Raw genomic sequence first — 21,876 nt, 5'->3', positions numbered from 1 at the left:
AGGAGAGTTTGTTTTATGAACGTCTCAGCACTCTTATTTGATGCATAAATATTGATAATTGTTATGTCTTGTTGGTGAATGGTTCCTTTTAACAGTATATAATGTCCTTCATTATCCCTTTTGATTAACTTAGTCTTGAAGTTGACTTTATTCGATATGAGGATGGCCACCCCTGCTTGCTTACGAGGACCGTGTGCATGGTATATTTTTTCCCAACCTTTTACCTTCAGCCTGTGTATGTCTTTTCCAATCAGATGTGTCTCCTGGAGGCAACATATTGTTGGATTTGCTTTTTTAATCCATGTTACCAGCCTATGTCGCTTTATTGGAGAGTTTAAGCCATTAACGTTTAGAGTTACTATTGATATATAATTTGTACTTCCAGCCATGTTTGATTATTTATCTTTTTTTAAAAATTTAGTTTATTTTTCCATGAATAGCTTTTCCCCTCACCCTCTGCCTTTACTGAGGCACTTCCAACTGTTGGTTTTGGTTATTGTTTTTCATTTCTTCCTCGTGTAGTGTTTTGCTCAAGATGCTTTGCAATGCTGGTTTTCTGGCTGCAAATTCTTTTAACTTTTGTTTATCATGAAAGATTTTTATTTCGTTGTCGTACCTGAAGCTTAATTTTGCTGGATACAAAATTCTTGGCTGGCATCTATTGTATTTCAGTGTTTGAAATACGTTGTTCCGGGATCTTCTCGCTTTCAGCGTCTGTGATGAAAAATCCGTTGTTCACCTTATTGGTTCACCCCTGAATGTAATCTGCCTCCGTTCTCTTGTAGCTTTTAATATTTTCTCTTTGTTCTGAATATTGGATATCTTCATAACAATGTGTCTTGGCATTGGTATACTGTGATTTTGTATGCTCGGTGACCTGTATGCATCTACAATTTGTATATGTGTTTCCTTTTTTATTTCTGGAAAGTTTTCTATAATTATTTCATTCAGCAGGTTGCTCATTCCCTTGGTTTGAGCCTCTATACCTTCCTCTATCCCAAAGACTCTTAAGTTTGGTTTTTTTATGTTATCCCATAACCCTTGCATGTTTTCCTCATGATTTTTTACCAGCCTTTCTGAGTTGTCTAGACTCTTTTCAAGATGATATATTTTGTCTTCATTATCTGATGTTCTTGCTTCTACTTGTTCCACTCTGTTAGTGATACTCTCATTTGAGTTTTTAATTTGGTTTATAGTTTCCTTCATTTCTAGAATTATTATTTGATTTTTTAATAATCTCTATCTCCTGATAAAGATGCTTTTTTGTTTCTTTTATCTGTTTATGTAAATCATTCTCAATGTGTTCTTTCACTGTTCGAATTTGCTGTCTCATATCCTCTTTAAGGTTCCATTCCATCTGTCTAAGGTATTTCTTGAGTTCTTTATTTGACCATTTTTCTGATGACTCTAGGTCCTCCTGAATATTTAGGCTGTCCTGCATTGTTTGTACTCCTTTTCTTCCTTCCTTTTTCATGATGCTCATGTTACTTCTTGTTCTGTTTGACTGCTAAGTTACTGTTTACTCCTATAAATTTATTTGATGCTTGGGAGGAAAGGTATTAGAAGGGAAGGGAAGAAGTCACTAAACAGAATGAGAATAAGCAGGTAGAATTCAAGGAAGGGGGAATAAGGAAATTGAAAAGAAATGAAAAGACAAAAGAAGAAAATAGAAAAAAAATAAAAAAGAAAAAAGAATTAAAAAAAATAAAAAAAATTAAAAAAAAATAAAAAAATTTTTTAAAAAATTTAAAAAAATAAAAAAATGAAAATAAAAAAACCCAAATTAAAAAAAAATTAATAAATGCAGTCTTAGAGTTTGATTAACTTCTCTTCCTGTAGGTGGAGCTGTGCCCACCGGGCCAAGCTTCTTCTCTCAATGCATCGGGACAATCACTGTGCAGCAGCTCCTCCTCCCAGACTGGGAGGGTCTCCAATCCTGAGTGCCTAGGGCCTTGTCTTGTGTATGGTCACTTCCCCACTTTTCCTCCAGCAGGCCTTGCTCATCGGTGACGCTCACCACAATACTGGCTACATGCCAGGTCTGCTGCTCCCGGGAGCCCTATTTTCTTGAACGACTGGGCACACTCTCCCTGTTTGCCATTCCCTCAGACCCTAAGTTTGTGGAGCTTGGGACTGAGAACCTTCAGCGAATTTTGCTTACCCTCCGTTAGCCATGCCCCCAATAGCTGGTGCAAGAGACCTCAGTATTCAGCACTGGTGGGAGCAGTAGCCGCCGCGGGTCCCACGCCACTCCTGATTCCCTCAGTCTGACTATCGCACTCACAGGAGATCTGGGAGGGGCCCTTAAGGTTTCCCCGCTGTGTGGAGGGAGGGGGCTGGGGGTTACACACTTGTCGCCGCTAGTTTCAATGAAGTTATCTCCTCCACTGCATTTTGTTGACATCAGTTCTCTGCCATGGTGGTATCCCATGCAAAAAAATCATCATGATGTGTTTTTTTTCTCTGGACTTTAATCTACTGATTATTGTCCTTCCCTGTGAGTATTTCCTCAAATGTGAGATGGATGTGCATGTGATAAAAATTTGCATCCATTCTGTTGGCTCTCTATTTACCTCACTGATTGTTTCTTTTGCTGAGAAGATGCTTTTTAGTTTGGATTTATCCCATTTATTGATACTTGATTATAATTATTGCACTATAGGAGTCTTATTAAGGAAGTTGGGGCCTAATCTGATGGAGATTTGAGCCTACTCTTTCTTCTATTAAGTATAGAGTCTGTGGTTTAATTCTTAGATCCTTGATCCACGTTGAGTTGAGTTTTGTGCATGTGAAAGATAGGTGTTTAATTTCATCTTGTTTCATATGGATTTCCAGTTTTCCTAGCATCATTTGTTGAAAAGGCTATCTTTTCTCTAATATAAGTTTTTGGTGCCTTTGTCTAATATAAGATAATTGTAATTATGAGGGTTTGTCTCTGAGTCCTCTATTCTGTACCATTGGTCTACAAGTCTATTTTGATGCCAATACCAGGCTCTGTAGTACAGTTTAAGTCTGGTATAATGATGCCACGTGCTTCACTCTTCTTGCTAAGGATTGCTTTAGCTGAGTCTCTTATTTTCCTGATGAATTTCATACTGCTTTTTTTTATTTCTATGAGGAACGTCATTGGGAGTTTGATTGGAATTGCATTAAATCTGTATAGTGCTTTTGGTAGTATGGTCATTTTGACAATATTAATTCTGCCTATCCAAGAACAAGGGAGATCTTTCCATATTACAAGGTCTTCTTTAATTCCTTTATTTAGCATTCTGTAGTTTTCATTGTAGAGGACTTTTACTTCTTTCATTAAGTTGTTCCCGAGTTTTTTTTGAGGCTATTGTAAATGGGGTAGTTTTCTTCATTTCCCTTTCAGAGAGTTTGTCATTGATATACAGAAATGTCTTTGATTTTTGGGCATTGATTTTATATCATGCTACTTTGCTGAATTCACTTATGAGTTCTAGATGTTTTCTGGTAGAATTTTTGGGTCTTCTAGGTATAGAACCATATCATTGGTAAATAGTGCCAACTTGAGCTCTTCTTTTCCTATTTGTATCCCTTTAATTTCTTTCATCTATCTAATTGCTCTGGTTAGTGTTTCAAGAACTATGGTTAAATAGAAGTGGTGAAAGAGGGCATCCCTGCCTTGTTACTATTTTTAGAGGGAATGCTTTCAATTTTTCTCCACTTGGAATGATGTTGATATAGAGCACTAATCTCCAGGGTATATAAAGAACTCAAAAATCTTAACACCAAAAACCAAATAACCAAAGGAACTGGAAAGTCATTTCTCAGAAGATGACACAACAATTAATCAACAAATATATGAAAAAATATTCAACATCTCTAGCAATTAGAGAAATGCAAATCAAAACTACTCTAAGATTTCATCTCACTCCAGTCAGAATGGCAGCTATTAAGAATACAAACAACAATAATTGTTGGCGAGGTTGTGGGGAGAAAGGCACACTCATACATTGCTGGTGGGACTGCAAATTGGTGCAGCCAATTTGGAAAGTAGTTTGGAGATTCCTTGGAAAACTGGGACTGGAACCACCGTTTGACCTGGTTATCTCACTTCTTGGTTTATACTTAAAGGACTTAAAAACAGCATACTACAGGGATGAAGCCACATAAATATTTACAGCAGCATAATTCACAATATCTAAACTATGGAACCAACCTAAATGCCTTTCAGTAGATGAATGGATAAAGAAAATGTGAATGAATATTACTCAGCAATAGAAGTGAATAAAATCATGACATTTGCAGGTACATGGATAGAATTGGAGAATATAATGCTAAGTGAATTTAGCCAATCCCCAAAAACCAAATGCCAAATGTTTTCTCTGATATAAGTATGCTAATTCATAATGGGAATGGGGGGCACATGGGACCAATAGATGAACTCTAGATAGGGCAAAGGGAGGGAGGGGAAAGGAGGGGGCTAGCAGTAGAATAGGCAGTGGAATGAGATGGACATCATTACATTAGTGAAGACACGAATGGTGTGACTCTATGTTGTGTACAACCAGACATGAAAAATTGTGCTCCATATGTGTAATATGAATTGAAATGCATTCTTCTGTCATATAAAACAAATTAGAATAAATTAAAAAATGTGAGATGGAGTTCCTTGGTCTCTCCCAGGCATGACCAGGCATATCCAAGCCCATGTGAGTCCTGCACCTTAAGTGGGAGCTATGCCCAGGATCATATCCAACCCCATACATAGTTCTTACAGTGACCTTACTCTTCCAAGGACCTTGCAAAGCTTCCATGTTCAGCATTGCATGTTCAGTGCAGATGAAGTTCCAAGCATCTGGTTAGGGAAGTGCATTGAGAGGTGTGTCACTTGTACAGGAAGGAGTCTGTAGGCATCCACATCTCTATGTTTCCAAACAAGCTGGCTGCATGACCCTCAGTTCTCCAGGGCAGAGAGTATGGACCATCTTTAACAATTCACAAGGCACTGATCTTTACACCACAAATCAAGCATTTAAAAAAATTCCAGAAAGTGATAACAGTAGGACAGAGAGCATTCTTTTTGGATGACTCTGTTTAGTGTGAAGCTTCTCATCAGAAGGGAAGGCCTTCTACCATGGGACTCCTGACGCCCATGTGTTCCAGGGTTGCCACACACCTGGTCCATGCTGTGTCCCTGGATCCACTTCCCATCCTCCTCCTCTCAGGATGAAGCCATCCCTTTCTCACACTTGGACAGAGACACTAGTCTCTACAAAAGCATCCAATAGGAAACAGCCTGTTGAAATCGAATGTTGAATTCAGAGAAAGGAAATCACGGGAGAGCTCACAGAGTGCAAGGTGTAGTGACCTCTGTTTGGGAACAATGTGGCCAAGTGTTTTCATTGTTCATGAATCAGGAATGCTTACTCTAGGGAGAACTCATATGTGCTTATTTTAGCAAGGTCCTGAGTGTTGTGATACATAGTCCCCCTTCTCCCTTCTGATCTTGTAGATCAAAGGGCCAAGTCTGTGGTTCTACCTTAAAAGCTGTGCAAGGACTGATGGCATAACACCCTCAGGTGTGCACCTGATTTAGGTAAAAGAATTTAGGATGGGAGGCAGGACCTTCTCAGGTAGACTCTTCCCAAGTGACTGTGGCGTGTGTGTTGTAGTGTTAGTGATCCTGGGTTTGGGAACGGAGGAATCGCTGGACAGCCTTCTATTTTGTGAATGTCTTTCAGGCATGACATCATCATCAAGATGGTGTAGCAGGAGACCCCAGCCTTCACCAGCTCACCTAAGCCAGACAGAGTCTGTTACCTATAAAACAGTCAACCCCAAGGTCTCATTAAAAAATGTGAGCTACATGGTGTATAAAAACAGGACAATATTTACTTGGAAAGGGTCATGGAGATGCCAGGAGATGGTTAGGAACAAAGGAGAAAAGCAGAGGCTATTGGTTTCACCCATGTAGTAGGAGCCATGGGGATTGCTAACAGCCTCACCACAGAGGACACCAGCCCCTTCTGCTTTATAAGAATTATTAAAATTATAAATTTTGAGTGGTACCTGGCCACCTCACATTTTCTTTTTTAATCAAATATATTTAGAATAATTTAGTAAATAAAATAGTGGGCTATACCTTTTCAAGGTAAAATTTTCATTATGAATCCTATTTTTCTCTTATCATAGATTAGCCTTGCTCATCCCCAAGTAAGTTTTATGTTTGAAATACGTTTATATGGTGAAGGTGGGAGAATATGCCACCACAAAGCGTACCACTTGCGTAGGGATTATTTTGAGAGGAAGGAAATTAAAACAACAGGTTCAAGAAATGCTCTATGGTGTCCCCTTTTTATCCTGGAACGTTGTCTATCTTATTATGAAGTCAGGTATAAATCTGTATTCATCTAGACATTGTGAATTTGGCTCCTCTCCACATAAATATATTAATTAAGTACCATATGAAAATACAAATCTAATACATTTAAGAGATATATAAGTGGTATCAAAATCAGTGCCAAGGAAGAGATTTTGAAATAAATGGTGCTTGGATTATTATTTATTTAGTCAAGAGTATTATTTATTTGATCAAAATGAAGTTTCTCTCTAAGTGCCAAAAATAATAATAAAAGGAAGTTGTAGGAAAGATCTTAAATTGTAGTGGTCTTTAAAGGAGAATATAGATGAATCCTCTGAGTATATACCTAGATGGATTGAAAAATGCATAGAACTAAAAACATAACTGATGAATTCCAGCATGTTAAACAAGTGTTATTCAAGAAATAAGAAAATAAAAAACAAATGGAAGTCTAGGGAATGTATTTAGACCACAATAGACATTATAAAACATGACAATGTGGATATATTAACTGCTTAGTGTCAATTAGAATTAAATATATTTTATGCTATATGATCCAAGGAAGTGAGCCAAACATACAGAAAGAATATTTGCAAGGAGATCATGACACAATCACCTTGTCACCTGAATATGTGCTGCCCTGCTGGCTATACTTCAGGGAAGCAGGAATGACGTAAAACATAAAACCATGAAAATATGCTCATCTTCACTAACAATCCAAGGCAGTGCTGTGGTTGGATATGTGGCGTCCCCCAGAGTTCAGTTGTGGGACAAGGCAAAAATGTTCAGAGGTGGAGAGAGTTCACAGGTGATCCAGTATGTCGCATTATGAACAGTACCTAGGTAGGAATGAGCCCACAGGAAGATGTAAGGAAAATAAAAAGGAGACCCAGAGAAAAGACGCAGAGGCAGAATAGCAGATGGCAGAATGCTCCTTGTCTAATCTGCCAGCTTTATTTATATCAGTAGGTTACATTAGGTCACTGGCATCAGTAGTACATTATTGTTCATTGTGTCATTAGGCAGCCTATAGATTTAGTAACATTATGCAGCTTATTCCACAGTTACTTACTATAGTTGCAATGTGCAATGTTAGGAGTTTCGTGTAGCTCTCGATAAAGTCTGTTGCTTAAAGTTACTGTTATGTGGACAGGTTCAGGTGCAGTGGAGCTGGGTGAAACATTGTGGTTGTCTAAGGAGAGTTTCTTTATTCCCAGGAGCTGTGTGAGTGAGATCAAGGCTGAGGCTGATAAGACTAGCACAGAGCCTCCTTATGCAGGGCATTGCTATAGCAGCTAGTCATCCTGTGTCTTTGCCCAGAAGTTTTCCTAGCAGCCAGGCATTCTGTGTCTTTGCACAGAAATTTCCCATCCATGTCATAGTTCCATGAAGCTATCAGAGACCCCAATCCCAAACACAGAACCCTTACAGGAAGATGTAAAGAATGAGTTGCCCTAAAATACACAAAGCAGAGGTAGCCACAGTTGGATGGACGAGGTGAGGTTCTCTGGTCTTCACTATGGTGCACCCTGTGACTCAGGAGAGACATGCATCCACCCTTTCACTGAGAGGCACCATCTTGCTGAGGACTCTCCCCAGGGCCACCTTGATGTCCCTGTTCCTCAGACTGTAGATGAAAGGGTTCAGCATGGGGGTGACCATGGTGTATGCCACTGAGGCCATCAGACTTATCCTAGAAGGCAGTGTGGCTAGAGAACTGAGGTTGACCGCAAGGCCAGTGCCGTAGAACAAGGAGACCACCAGGAGGTGAGACCCGCAGGTGGAGAAGGCTTTGTACTTGCCTCTGTCTGATGAGATCCTCAGGATGGAGGAGAAGATCTGAGAGTAGGAGAAGAGGATGCCAGTGAGAGGGAAGACACCCAGGACGATGGCCACAGTGTACACCACTATGTTACTGATGAGCTTTTCAGAGCAGGTGAGCTTCAGAACTTCGGTAAGATCACAGAAGAAGTGAGAGATTTCTATGTTTGTGCAAAAGGACAGCTTCAAGATGGTCAAGGTCTCTGGAAGGGCACCCAGAATACTGACCAACCAGGACCCCAGAGCCATGAGCAGACAGACCTGTGGGTTCATGATAGCCACATAGTGCAGGGGGTGACAGATGGCCACAAAGCGGTCATAGGCCATCACTGTCAGGAGCAAGTTGTCCTGGCATCCAAACAAAATAAAAAAATAAATCTGTGAGATGCAGCCTGCAAAGGTGATCCCCTTGCTGTGAGTGTGGATGTTCCTGAGAGCCTTGGGGATGGTGGTGGAGGTGAAGCCAATGTCAGCCAGGGACAGGTTGGAGAGGAGGAAGTACATGGGAGTGTGCAGGTGGGAGTCTGAGATGACAGTCAGGATGATGAGCAGGTTCCCCAGCACAGTGACCAGGTAGATGGCCAGAAGCAGGCCAAAGAGGAGGGACTGCAGGTCAGGGTCATCTGTGAATCCCAGGAGGACGAAGTTGCTAGTTTCCGTTTGGTTTCCTCTTTCCATGGGATTTCTGGGTTTCCTGAGAAGGAGGGAGAGAAGGAACTCAAAATTCACTCTAAATAGGGATTCCCCAGAATGACCCCAGCATCTTTTATTGAAACATTATGAACTCAAGAAATCACATATTTTGTCTTATCTTTGGGTCTCTTTGCCGATAAGTTGAAGTTACTACGTTAACCCAAGGAAAACTGGCTCTAGTCCAGTGATTCTCTAACGGTGTTCCCAGATCAGCCACCTGGGTGTCACCTGGAAACTTGGTGGAAATGTGCATCTTCAGGCCCACAGGACCAGCTGAGCCTCAGATTCTGGGTTGGAGCATCCTCTGGGTTATTAGGCCCTTTGGGGATTCTGATGCACATGTCTGTTTGTAGGCTCCAGCTCCTGTGCCTGCTGCATCCCTGTAGCCAATCCTTCCTCAGTGTCCTGGTGGCTGCTCTGGGGTGTTCTTCCTAGTGCACATGGGCAGGCGAGCTTTCTAGCTGTAGGCAGGCACATCTGTGAGTGGAAGGCTCTTTATTTTATGGGGACTTCATTCTTTATTTTATTGCTCCTTCTGGTAAAAATATCGATATCCCCTGTGAGTGTTCATCATTGGCATTTCATTTTAAGAATTTTCATCTTTGTATTAGTGCATTACAGTCATGCATAATATTGGGGTTCATTTTGGCATAATCATACCAGCAGGGAACATAATTTGCTGCACTGCAGTCCTCAGTCCTACCACTTTCATGACACAAATCCAACAAAGATGGATTTGCAAAATATAGAAATCCTAAGCCATGTGTGGTGATGCACATCTGCAATCCCAGTGACTCAGGAGGCTGAGACTGGAGGATCACATGTTCAAGGGAAGCCTCAGAAATAGAGTGAGATCCTAAGCAACTTAGCAAGCACTTCTTTAAAAAAAAAAAAAGAATAAAGCTGGGAATGTATCTTAGTGGTAAAGTGCCCCTGGGTTAAATCCCTAGTACCAAAATAAAAAGTTAATTAACAAATAAATAAGCAAATATAGAATCCCAGGGTTTCTAAATATAAAGGTGAGTCTTATACACACTTTTTATCTACCGACACCATATTAAAATATTTTAGCACATGGAAACGGCTTTTTCAACCTCCCTACTTTGGCCATTTATATTCTTTCTAAATTTTCTTTAGGACAAATATAGTTTGGATTTAATTTCATTTTATATTTTCTCTTGTTAGAATAGCCCATAAATTACCTCTGTAAAAAATTAAGTTATTTCCCATGTCTTATTCATATAAAAAATTGATTAAAAATGATCATTTGCAAGCTGTCAGATCTAGATGTAAAATAAAACTATCTTCATTTCATGATTTTACTTCTGATATGAGTTTATTTTCATAGATGGATTTTAGAATCAGCCCTATTGGAAGGAAAAAAAAGGAATTTGCTTAGTTATCCCTTAAAATTTTAAATTAATTGGAATAAGTTGACATCATTACAATGCTTGTATTTCTCCTTCCAGTGGCAAGAATTTCCCTCTAGAGTTTTTGGTTCCTGTCTGGGTAAACTTTCCTGAAGTTTTTTTTAAAGAAAATGTAAATTATATTCATTTCTTGTAACAGTTGATGTATTTTAGGTTTAATGTTGTTAATAATGATCATCTCTATGATTTATCTCTACCATTGCTGTTATATTCAGAAAGCTTTTGATTTTTAAAAGTGATGAGGTTTTTCTTATTAATGCACTGATTTTTCTAAGATAATTTTAATTTATAACATATTTATTTTGTTCCCATTGTAGTGTTTTAAAATTCCAGATCCTTGTAAGATACGGAATTTTCCTATTTCTTCCTTTCTTTCTTGGAAATCACCCCAGGGTTTTGTCCTGTATTGTGATGCTCATTCTCAGATTAAATTGCTCACATTAAATATGTTCTTTTTATTCTTGTAAACTGCATGGTTCACTCCTAGATAGAGGATTTTTAAAGGTATCAATAAGTGTATAATGATTTATGAAGTATTTCAGAAAATAATGTAGCGTCTAATATCGTGTTCTGAAATAAATTTTAGACATTCTATGTGGAACAGGAGTTTAAAGAAGCTAATTGCAAAATACACAATAAAAACAGTACAAATTTATACATGGATTTAAATAATCTTTGAAAGTAGAAGCACTTTCTGAATGAATTTTTTGGTCTAGATAAAAGGAAAAAAAGTAATTAGAAGTATACCTTGAAAACATTTGAAGGAGAAAATGGGACTTGCAGAAAATCAAGAGTGCAAAAATAATCTATTCTGTTAGTCAAAGACAAGAGCTTTGATTGATTGATTGATTGATTGATTGATTTAGCACCGAGGGTTGAACGGGGGTGCTTAACCACTGAGCCACACCCCAGCCCAAAGGGAGACACCTGAGGGAATGAATGAACGAATGAGTACAGTTTTATAGATAAAAGAAAAAGAAGTGTCTTTGGTAGAGGAGGGTCAAGGCACTTGTAGTGGTTCCAAAAAGTGCCCAACATGGCTGGGACCTCAGATGAGAACAGAGCCACCAGGAGGGTGAGAGATCCTCAGACGTGGGCTACAGAAGAAACAAGAAGAAGGAAGAGAAGAAGCTGAGAGGGGGAGAAGGCAAGGGACTGCAGTGTCCCCACTTGGGCCACCAAGGCTTGTCCTGTGAGCCCTGTGCTGCCTCCTACCTGCTCCCACATGAGCAGCCCCAGGGGTGGTGAGCTCCTGCTCCTCCTTCCCTGGGTGATGAGGGTCAGCTCAGCCCTGATGAAGGGCAGGAGGAGGCGTCAGGCGTGGTGCACTTCAAGGTCCAGGTGAACTCTTTCATTTCTGGCAGAGCTCAGCTGTGGGTGAGAGGATCTCGGAGCATATTTGCTATTTCCAGGATCTCAGAGGGTGAATTCCCATGAGTGTTCATTAAATTATTCTTTCCTTATTGGTCTATTCTCTGAGCAATTACATTCCCATGAGCAAGGAAACTAAAACAGAAAGGTAATTGTGCCTGCACCTAGTTTTGCAACCCTGGGACCATCTTGTTTGCCAACTATGTCTATCCTTCCCCTGGGGCTGTGGCACATGATGTCATTTTTTCTCTGGACTTGATCTCTACTGATGATTGTCCTTCCCCATGAGTATTTCCTCAATGTGAGATGGAGCTCCTTGGTCTCTCCCAGGCATGAGCAGGCAGTATCCAAGCCCATGTGAGTCCTGCACCTCAAGTGGGAGCTGTGCACAGGACACATCCAACTCCACACACAGCTCTTACAGTGACCTTGCCCTTCCAATGACCTTGCAAATCTTCTATGTTCACCATCGCAAGTTCAGTGCAGATGAAGTTCTAGGCATCTGGTTAGGGAAGTGCTTTGAGAAGTGGGTTGGCTGGACTGGAAGGAGTCTGTAAGCAGCTTTATGTGTTTCTAAACACGCTGGCTGCATGGTCCTCAGTACTCCAGTGCAGAGAGTATGAACCATCTTTAACAATTCACAAAACACTGACTTTTACATCCCCATCAATTTTTTTTTCAGCATTGAAAATTTTTGATTAAAAATACTCAATTGCAACCATTGAACTATTTAAAATTTTTTTGTCTTTTGCTTATTCCATGTGTGCATGTTTTTATATAATAAATAATGCATGATATAAATAATACCCATACAATGCTGTATCCTGGAATATGCACTTAAAATATAATGATCATTTCCTTTTATTTTTTTCCTTTTTTGGTACACAAATTTATTTTCTTTTATATATACTATGTCATCAGTGTCTAGAAAATCTGGAGAGACCATGTGGATTTTAAGGAAAAACATGATACTCTTTTGAAGTTATACAGTTTTATGTCATTGTCTATATGATTACTTGATGTTACAACTAGTTAAAAAGAATCAGTATCCTTTTGTTTATGTGAAAGGTAGTTGCTATTATAACTTCTTCTTTCAGTAAATCAACCAAACCAAAATTCAAATAATGTGATCAGTAAAATATTATGTCCCAAATTGAAAGACTGTTTGGTCTATTGATCATCTATCTATTTATCTTAACAAGGATCTGATCATTTAGGACACAATTGAAGGAATGGAACCTGACCTATGTAACTTAGAGCTTTATTCTCTGGGACAGTAAAACTCTTTAAATAGCAAAATTTAAGGATAAAGAAATAGTCAATACTATTATATTAATACTAGAATTTTACATGCCTTTGTGCTAATTATTTGTGACACACTATCCTTACATCTTTACATAGGGTGTAAGGATAAATGTGGCTACTGATTTTATTATTTAAATACCAATTGAATATGTGACTCCATTTATGCATTTAGAAATCTGTTTCTATAAGTGGTACAGAATTTCTACCAGATATAAATAATACTGGAGTTCAAATCCATTGGTAAATGTGTTTTTTAATTGTTTGTTATGTTTTTTTAATACTTGTTTTTTATTTGTTGTTTTTAGATACACATGACAGTAGGGTGTATTTTGACATACTATACATACATTTTTAAAACAAGTCTAGAAAAATGATAACACATCCTCCATGCCTGGACACTGAGGATAGACAGCATTCCTTTAGGGTGACTATGTTTGGCATGAAGGAGCAGGCAACTGGGTGGGACCTTCTCCCCAGAAGGAAGGACCTACCACAGCAATTGAAAAGAAAATCAGTGGAGAACTTTGCAGAGTACCATGTGCATAGAGCCCTGCATAGGAACACTGTGGCCAGGTGTTTCCACTGTCCATGTATCAGGAATGCTTGCTCTAGGGAGAACTCATAGGTGCTTATTTTAGTAATGTCTGGAGTACTTTTATACATAGTCTCCCTTCTCCCTTCTGACACTGTAGATTATAGGGTCAAGTCTGTGGCTCCACCTTAGCAGCTGTGCAAGGACTTGTGGTCCATCTGTTATGGGCTGATAAAAGTTAAGTCGGCTGATCTCATTCTGCTCAGACAGTTCACCCTGTGCAGAATGGGCCCCCCTTTCCTCCTGAGCCCACCCGCATAGAAGCGGAAACCCTCACCCGTTTGCATCCTGACCACAATGTCTTTAAACTATGGAGCTGACGCCAGCTTGCTTCCTGAGTGGGTACAGGAGGTACCAATTCTGAGGATGCAACTCAGTACTTCCCACTTTATGAAATGTGTCTTATGATTGTATTTGTCTCTCCTGCCTCCCTCCTTTGTGGTTTTTCTGTTTTTTTAAGTGGCCCTCTCACCCGTGTTCAGTGTCTTGGGCTGCAGAACTGTCTGCTCTCTGCAACCTTGTCCTAGGCCAGAATAAATCCTTTGTCTGCTTCAAAAGGACCTGAAATTTTATTTGGAATTTTGGAATAGTGCCTCAACACATCACTATCATGTGTGCACATGATTCAGGTTAAAGAACTAGGATGTGAATCAGAGAGGGAGGCAGGCCCTTCTCAGGCAGACTCCTCTCAGGTGACTGGGAAGGGTGACTTATTGTTAGTGATCCTGGGTTTTGAGTGGAGGAATCACTGGACACTCTTCTAGTTTGTGAATGTCTTTCAGGCATGAGATGGTCAAGATGGTGTAGCAGGAGACCCAGCCTTCACCAGCTCACCTAAGCCAGGCAGAGAAAGTTCTCTACGAAGCAGAAAAGCCCAAGGAGGACCCAAGAGCCCATTAAGAAATGTGAGCCACATGGTGGATTAAAGATACTGTTGGATAGGAAGGAGAAGAAGGAGGAGGAGGAGGAGGAGGAGGAGGAAGAGGAGGAGGAGGAGGAGGAGGAGGAGGAGGAGGAGGAGAAGGAGGAGGAGGAGGAGAAGGAGGAGGAGAAAAGCAGAGGCTATTGGTTTGGTTTCACCCATGTGGTAGGAACTATGGTGACTATTACCTGCTGCAGAGAGCACAACAGCACCTCTGCTCCTGACTTCACCTGTGACCCTTCCCACTGGGGAGCCCTCCTCCCCCAAGAACTGGCCGCTACTGAGCCACTTTGGAAAGGAGATGTCCCCTCCCCTTCTGCACAGCCCTGACTCCAGCTGCCCCTTAGGAGTCCACCCTGCAGAACCCACCCTGTGGTTGACCTGGGCACCACCACATTTCAGTCACTGGACCTTGTCACGGTGAGAGAGTTGGCACTCGGATGCTCAGAGCCAAGGTCTCTGTGCACGTGACTGTGTGCGGGGCTGCATGTCAGCTGCATAGAACTGTTCCCTGAGGGATCCCAGAGCTTCTGTAAGGCCTGGGCTTCTGGTCCTGGATTGTCGGCTGCTTCACATCCTCCAGGTCTGGCACAATGTTACCAGTGTGTCCGTGGAGGTGCCTGCATCCAGCCACCCTGCATCAGTGCCAGTGCTGCCCTGGGTTCCAGAGCTGTGCTCCCCATGTGCATGCCTGTGACTCAGGTCTCAGCTTCATGGCCACTCCCAGGTCCCCATGATCTGTTACCAGGAGACAGTCTGCAAGTCAGATCAGTGTCAAGAGGGGTACCCTTAGGCTCAACTCCCTCCCTGGGAGGGAAGAAGATTAGGAGGAGTTCAGAGCCACCCCCACTGAAGACCTATCAACCCTCTCTGCCCATGTGGCCTTACACAGCACCCTGCATCTTTATCAACTCTGGCCTCAGGTGACAGAGCTGTATAGGCATCATGCAGAAACACCCTCCTAGTTGCCAGAATAGCTGCACCATAACCTGCAACCATCCTCACAACCCCATAGGAGCAGGTGTTTGCATTGTAAAAACTACTGTGTCAATGACTGATAGAACTTTCTGCGATGGTACAGATGTTCTGTCGGTGTTGCCCAAGGTGGCGGCCACTTGTCACTCAAGCTACTGAGTACTTGCACTTGGTATGTGCCTAGCGTGAAGAAGGAGCTGACTTACTACATTTTTATTTACTTTAATGATTCTTTTTTGAACCAGTCAAATGCAGACTACCACTGTCCTGTACGATTGGCTCCTTGGACAATGGTGTTATTTAGACAGAGATAGGAGGGGAAAGGACACAATTCCAGTCACTTCCTGGGGCCAAGGTGGTCAGCAGCCTCTGCAGATTGGTGGCTCCTGTTTTTCATAGGACCTCGTGGCTGTGACTGAAATGATACTGAGGGTTTCCTCTATGGACAGCTTAGTCTTGTGTGAGATTATGAGGCAACTGTTCACAGGGTCTGAGGGTAACTTTACCCCTAATTTAGATGCTGACTTTGTGATTTATTACCAGGTCCCTGGGCCTGTTCCCTGACCTGTAAAATAAGGGCAATGGTAACAGTGTGTCTTCATAGGGTCACTATTAATTGTTAGATAGTGATAATTAATTAGAAGCTGGCTCCTGCATAGCCTCCCTCAATGAAGAGAAACGGGAAAAAGAAAGAGCTGGCTTTCCTATTCTTTGCATTTCCTGTATGTGTCCTGCAAAAACCTCAGCAGAGGTGAAGAAATCAGCTGTTCTTGGCCCATTGACCCAATCAACAAAAATCTGGAATTTTGGTTGACACCATCTCCAAGTCAAAGAGTGTCTTGCCTGAATTGTGTACAAGCCTGGTCTCAAGTCTGGTCGCTTCATGGCCTCAGCTGCTCTAACCTGAAAGTCCCTCCTGAAAGCATCCAGGAAGGAGAGCGGCTTCACGGTGGTCTTATTATGGATTATTCTTTGCTATTAAAAAAACTTTCTGTGAGCTGGGGATGTGGCTCAAGCGGTAACGCACTTGCCTGGCATGCGCGGGGCACTAGGGTTCGATCCTCAGTATCACATAAAATAAAAAATGAAAATGTTGTGTCCGCCGAAAACTGAAAAATAAATATTAAAAAATTCTCTCTCTCTCTTAAAAAACTTTCTGTAATGAAATCTACAGTGTGTGGTTGTTTTTATGTGTGTGTTTGGCTTCTTGAGTTCTACATTGTGTGTGCGTGTATCATTTTGTTTTTCAAATGAGGAAAACACTTCTCTTCCTAGAAGCTCCACCTAACGCATTTCAGCTTACATGACTCTGGGTGGAAGTGTGTTGGATAACAAGGCAGCTGGAATAACGACCTTGCAAAGAGGCTCTTGTCCTGATTCCTGGAGACGGTGACTTTATTAGGCTTCAGAGAAAAAAGGAATTAAATCTTATAATGGAGAGGATCTTGAATGATCTGGCCGAGTCACGGTAACCACAGGATCCTTCGATATGCAAAGGGAGGCAGGGAAGTGGGTGCCTGAGGGTTGTGCTGTGTGGGGTTCATCAGCCACAGCTGGCTGTGAAGATGGAGAAGGCAGTGAGCCCAGGCATGCAGGCGGCCTCTGGAAGTCAGGAAAGGAGAGGGGAGGGGTTCCTCCTCAGAGCCTCTGAAGGGCACAGCCCTGCAGCACCTCCATTTTACTACCATGAGATGCATTTTGGACTTGGGTCTCCTGAAATGTGAGCTGATGAATTGGTGTTCTTCAGCTACCACACTTGCTGGAATGGTTCCCTCAGCAACAGGAAATGAAGAGACGTGATAGGGCTTCTGTTGGCTTTTAAGGTGGGATCCATCCTCACCACTGCAAGCAAACTCACATTCTGCTCTTAAGCCAAAAGAAGAGCACAAATATCAGAAGGGCAGCTCAGCCATGTTTCCCACAAAGAGTAACCAGGCAAGGCCATTTTAAAAAAGAGAAGTAAAGAGGTAAATTTGTCCTTCTCTTTATGAAAAAAAATGAAATAAAATCTGTATTCATCCAGGTATTGTGAACTTGGCTTAGAACTAAATAGAGAGATCACTGTACCAGAATAATAAAATAGCAGTCCAATAAGATGAGAAGCTATTATAAAGAGTAGTATCTAAATCAATGCAGGAAAAAAGGAATTTGAAATAAATGGTGTTTGGATGTTTGGATCATAAATTAATTATTGGAAGTAAAATCAAGTGAGTTCTCATCTTAATGCATCATAATCAAATGAAGCTGGAGGGAAATCTGAAGTACCAGTTAACTTCTACAATAGAGTAAGAATCAACCCTCTGAGCATAAACCCAGAAGGAGGAGAAACGAAAGCAATAGAACTGACAACACAATTGATGGATTCAAGCATGTTAAGCACATGTAGTTAAATGAATAAAGAAAACTACGAACAAATGGTTATCTAAGGAACATATTTAGAACATATTGTGCATTACAATGCAATGCAGACATATCAAATTGTTTTATGACAATTAGACAAAAAATCTCTAGTATCGTGACTGATCCAAGCAGGTAAGCTGCAAATCGAGAAAGAAAAAAATGGAAGTAAATTACAACATGATGTGTTTACTCATATCAAGTTATGACATTGTATGCCTTGAATGCATTCAGTGTCTTGGTCAGTTACACATCAATAAAGCAGGACAAAGAATGAACACTAATGTGAAAATGTACCCATCTTCACTAGGTTCAAAGGAAGTGGAAATACAGTTTCACCCTGCATGGCGACGTTTTCCACAACAACTAACCGCACACGTGAGGGTCGTCTCTCCTGACATTGTCAGTCCCAGTGACACTGTAGCCATCGCACTTCCTGTAAGAGCCCTCGGTGGTGTCTGCACAAAGATGAGACTAACAACACATTTCTCAGAACACAGCGCCACCGTTAAGGGATGCGGGACTGAATGACGGGCGAGTCAGTAGACCTTTCCTCCAGGGCTTGGTTTATTTCTAAGGCTGCAGTGTCCAGAGACAGAACTGTGCTTACTGGAAAGTGGAATTCTGGAAGTGGAAATTTAGGTCAAAGGACTCCCACTTCCTCTAAGGCTTAACTATTGTCATTAAAAGAGTTTCACTTGAAAGAACTAAGATCACACCTGTGCAAGAATCCTCATTTAGCCATCCCTGGGGTTTAGTCTCATTACCACATCTGTGACCTTCAGCAAATGACCTGGCTGCTGTAACTCTTACTTCCTTATCTGAACACAGGAGAAAGTGCTTCTGATTGCATGCTATGGTTTGGGTGTGGTTGAAGTGTGTCTTCCTAAGCTTCATATGTTGGAACCTTGGTCCTCAGTGTGGTGATGTTGGCCAGGGGCAGAGTGGTTAATAGGTGGAGTGCAGTGCAGGGCAATTAGGTCATTGGGGTCATTGTCCTTAGAAGTTATTAGTGTAGTTCTACTGATACTTTGGTCCTATAAAAGAGCAAGATTCCCCTCCAGGCTCTCTGGCTTCTATCTTCCCATGTGATCTCTTTTTTTGTGCACATGCTTTGGCCATGACTCCTACCATAATGATACAACTAGAGAGTCACTTGAAAGCTAGGGCTGTACTATTAGGATTTCATCTTCTAAAACCAGGACCTATATCATCGTCTCTACTGTATAAAGTACCCAGCCTCAGGTCCTTTGTTACAGCAATGGAAAATGGACTAATACATCCCATAAAGGACTTACTGGAAAAAAGCAATGTGACGATGTGCATAAGACAGTGAAATAGTTGCGGATATTGATATTAATATCAATATCACCAACTTTTAATTTCTTTTCTAGCTCAAAAATCTAATATTAAACTTATAAATTTGTTTTTATCCAGATTCTACTTGATATTTAATCACCCACTCATATGATTTTCTTTTTTTTTTTTTAGAGTGAGAGAGGAGAGAGAGAGGAGAGAGAGAGGGAGAGAGAATTTTTAATATTTATTTTTTAGTTCTCGGCGGACACAACATCTTTGTTGGTATGTGGTGCTGAGGATTGAACCCGGGTCGCACGCATGCCAGGCGAGCACGCTACCACTTGAGCCACATCCCCAGCCCATGATTTTCTTTTTATTTGACAAAGATTTACTGAGCACCAATTTTTTTTTTTTACCAAGAACTCCATTAGGCATCTTGGTTGCAAAAGTAGATATCATTTTGATAGTCAAGGAATCCATATTGTGGTGAGTAGGAAAATCCAACAGAGTTGACTGGTGTGATTGAGAGGAAAATGAGTCAGATCAAGAGCAGAAACACTGTGAGTTAGTTTTATTTTCTCCATCTCAGAAAACCTCTCTGTAAATGAGTATGCAATCGGGGCAACATTTCCAAAATACTGTAGGTGTACATCCCTCCACTTCTGGGGTTATGCAAAGCTGTAACATTTAATTAGAAAACTATAAATATAGCATATTCTTGGTCAAACATAGAAACTGATGAAGTTGATTCTACAGGAGTGGAGAGCTGAGTAGATGTTGCAAGGGGCTAGGAAGGAGAGAAAGGAAGGGCTGCAGGGTGGTTGAATAATGAGATCCCAGGTACAAGTAGACAGAGACAATAACTTCTAACATTCTATAGCATTGAAGGGTGACTATAGTCCAGAGATTTTTTAAATATATTTTACAAAGAATAAGAGGAGCTCAATGCTTCCCAACTCAAACAATTTTGAAATATTTAAGGAGATGGAAAAAATCATAGATTTGATCATACACATTAGTTAAGTTTGTCAAATTATCACACTGTACTTATAAATATGCCAATTGTTATGTGTTAATAAAAATTCAAAACAACCTCCTAGATGTTGGTGCACATGACTGAAGAAATGTCACATTGTATCACAGAATGTTAAGATTATAAGTTAGAAAGTGAAAAGGGTGTTCTAATATGTAAATATATGAATGGTTACCAGGGCCAGAAAGACCCAATAGGAAGACCCAAGGAAAAAGTTCAAATTAAAAGCAGAAGTAGAGTAAGTACTGGATGAAGGGGTCCAGGGTATCTGGTCTTCAGAATCATGCACAACGCTGATCAAGAGGTTCATGCAAAAGACCCTTAGTTGAGAGGCACTATCTTTCTGAGGACTCTCCCCAGGGCCACCTTGATGTCCCTGTTCCTCAGACTGTAGATGAAAGGGTTCAGCATGGGGGTGAGCATGGTGTAGAGCACTGAGGCCATGAGACTCATCCTAGAGGATGGTGTAGCAGCAGAACTGAGGTAGACCCCAAGGCCAGTGCCATAGAACAAGGAGACCACCAGGAGGTGAGACCCACAGGTGGAGAAGGCTTTGTATTTCCCCTCAGCTGATGAGATCCTCAGGATGGAGGAGAAAATCTGAGAATAGGAGAGGAGGATGCCACTGAGAGGGAAAACAGCTAGGACGATGGTAACAGTGTACACCACTACATTGTTGATGAGTATGTCAGAGCAGGCGAGCTTCAGAACTTCAGGAAGATCACAGAAAAAATGAGGGATTTTCACATTTGTGCAAAAGGACAGCCTCAAGACGGTCAAGGTCTCTGGCAGGGCACCCAGGACACTGACCAACCAGGACCCCAGAGCCATGAGCAGACAGAGCCGTGGGCTCATAATGGCCATATAGTGCAAGGGGTGACAGATGGCCACAAAGCGGTCATAGGCCATCACTGTCAGGAGCAAATTGTCCTGGCATCCAAACAAAACGAAAAAATAAATCTGTGAGATGCAGCCTGCAAAGGTGATCTCTTTGCTGTGAGTCTGGATGTTCCTGAGAGCCTTGGGGATGGTGGTGGAGGTGAAGCCAATGTCAGCCAGGGACAGGTTGGAGAGAAAGAAGTACATGGGTGTGTGCAGGTGGGAGTCTGAGATGACGGCCAGGATGATGAGCAGGTTCCCCAGCACAGTGACCAGGTACATGGACAGGAAAAGGCCAAAGAGGAGGGACTGCAGGTCAGGGTCGTCTGTGAATCCCAGGAGGACGAAGTTGCCAGCTCCTGTTTGGTTTTCTCTTTCCATGGGATTTCTGGGTTTCCAGAGAAGGAGGGAGAACAGGAACTCAAAATTTGCTCCCAACAGGTGCTCTGCAGGATTACCCCACTGTCTTTTATTTGGATCCAGGAAATTTAAGAAAGTATGCATTTTGTCTAATCATTGAATTTTTTTTGATAAGAAGCTGTAGTTACCATTTCAATCTGCAACAAAATAAAATAAAACAAAGGAAAACAACCTGAAGGTCAGCGATCTCCAAAGGTGCTCTGTGGGACAACCACCTCAGCCCCATGGGAACTCCCTAGGTATGTGCATTTCCACATCTGAATCACCTGGACCTGATGCCTGGTGTGGAGCTGCCGTCTGCACTTTAACAAGTCTCTCTGCACAGTGATGCATTTGCTCTTTTGTGGACCACAGCTCCAGCATCTGCTGCTTCCCTCCACAGTCCTCCCTTCCCCAGCATCCTGGTGACCA

The 21,876-nt window shown here is 41.4% G+C and overlaps 2 protein-coding genes across 2 annotated transcripts; both read right to left on the bottom strand.

Moving 5' to 3' along the window:
- Positions 1 to 7,864: 7,864 nt before the first annotated feature.
- LOC101955697 (olfactory receptor 7C2) lies at positions 7,865 to 8,827 on the bottom strand. Its single transcript, XM_005333131.3, has one exon. The coding sequence runs from the start codon at positions 8,825 to 8,827 to the stop codon at positions 7,865 to 7,867; it is 963 nt and encodes a 320-aa protein (XP_005333188.3).
- An 11,660-nt stretch (positions 8,828 to 20,487) lies between these two features.
- On the bottom strand, positions 20,488 to 21,426 carry LOC144368054 (olfactory receptor 7C2-like). The gene has a single exon (XM_078026255.1). It carries the CDS (start codon positions 21,424 to 21,426, stop codon positions 20,488 to 20,490), a length of 939 nt encoding a protein of 312 aa, XP_077882381.1.
- Positions 21,427 to 21,876: the final 450 nt, after the last annotated feature.

Source organism: Ictidomys tridecemlineatus, chromosome 2 (genome assembly GCF_052094955.1).
Source record: "Ictidomys tridecemlineatus isolate mIctTri1 chromosome 2, mIctTri1.hap1, whole genome shotgun sequence".
Taxonomy (NCBI): Eukaryota; Metazoa; Chordata; class Mammalia; order Rodentia; family Sciuridae; genus Ictidomys; species Ictidomys tridecemlineatus.
Note: the sequence above shows the minus strand (reverse complement) of the source record. Positions and strands in the feature narration are given on the sequence as shown.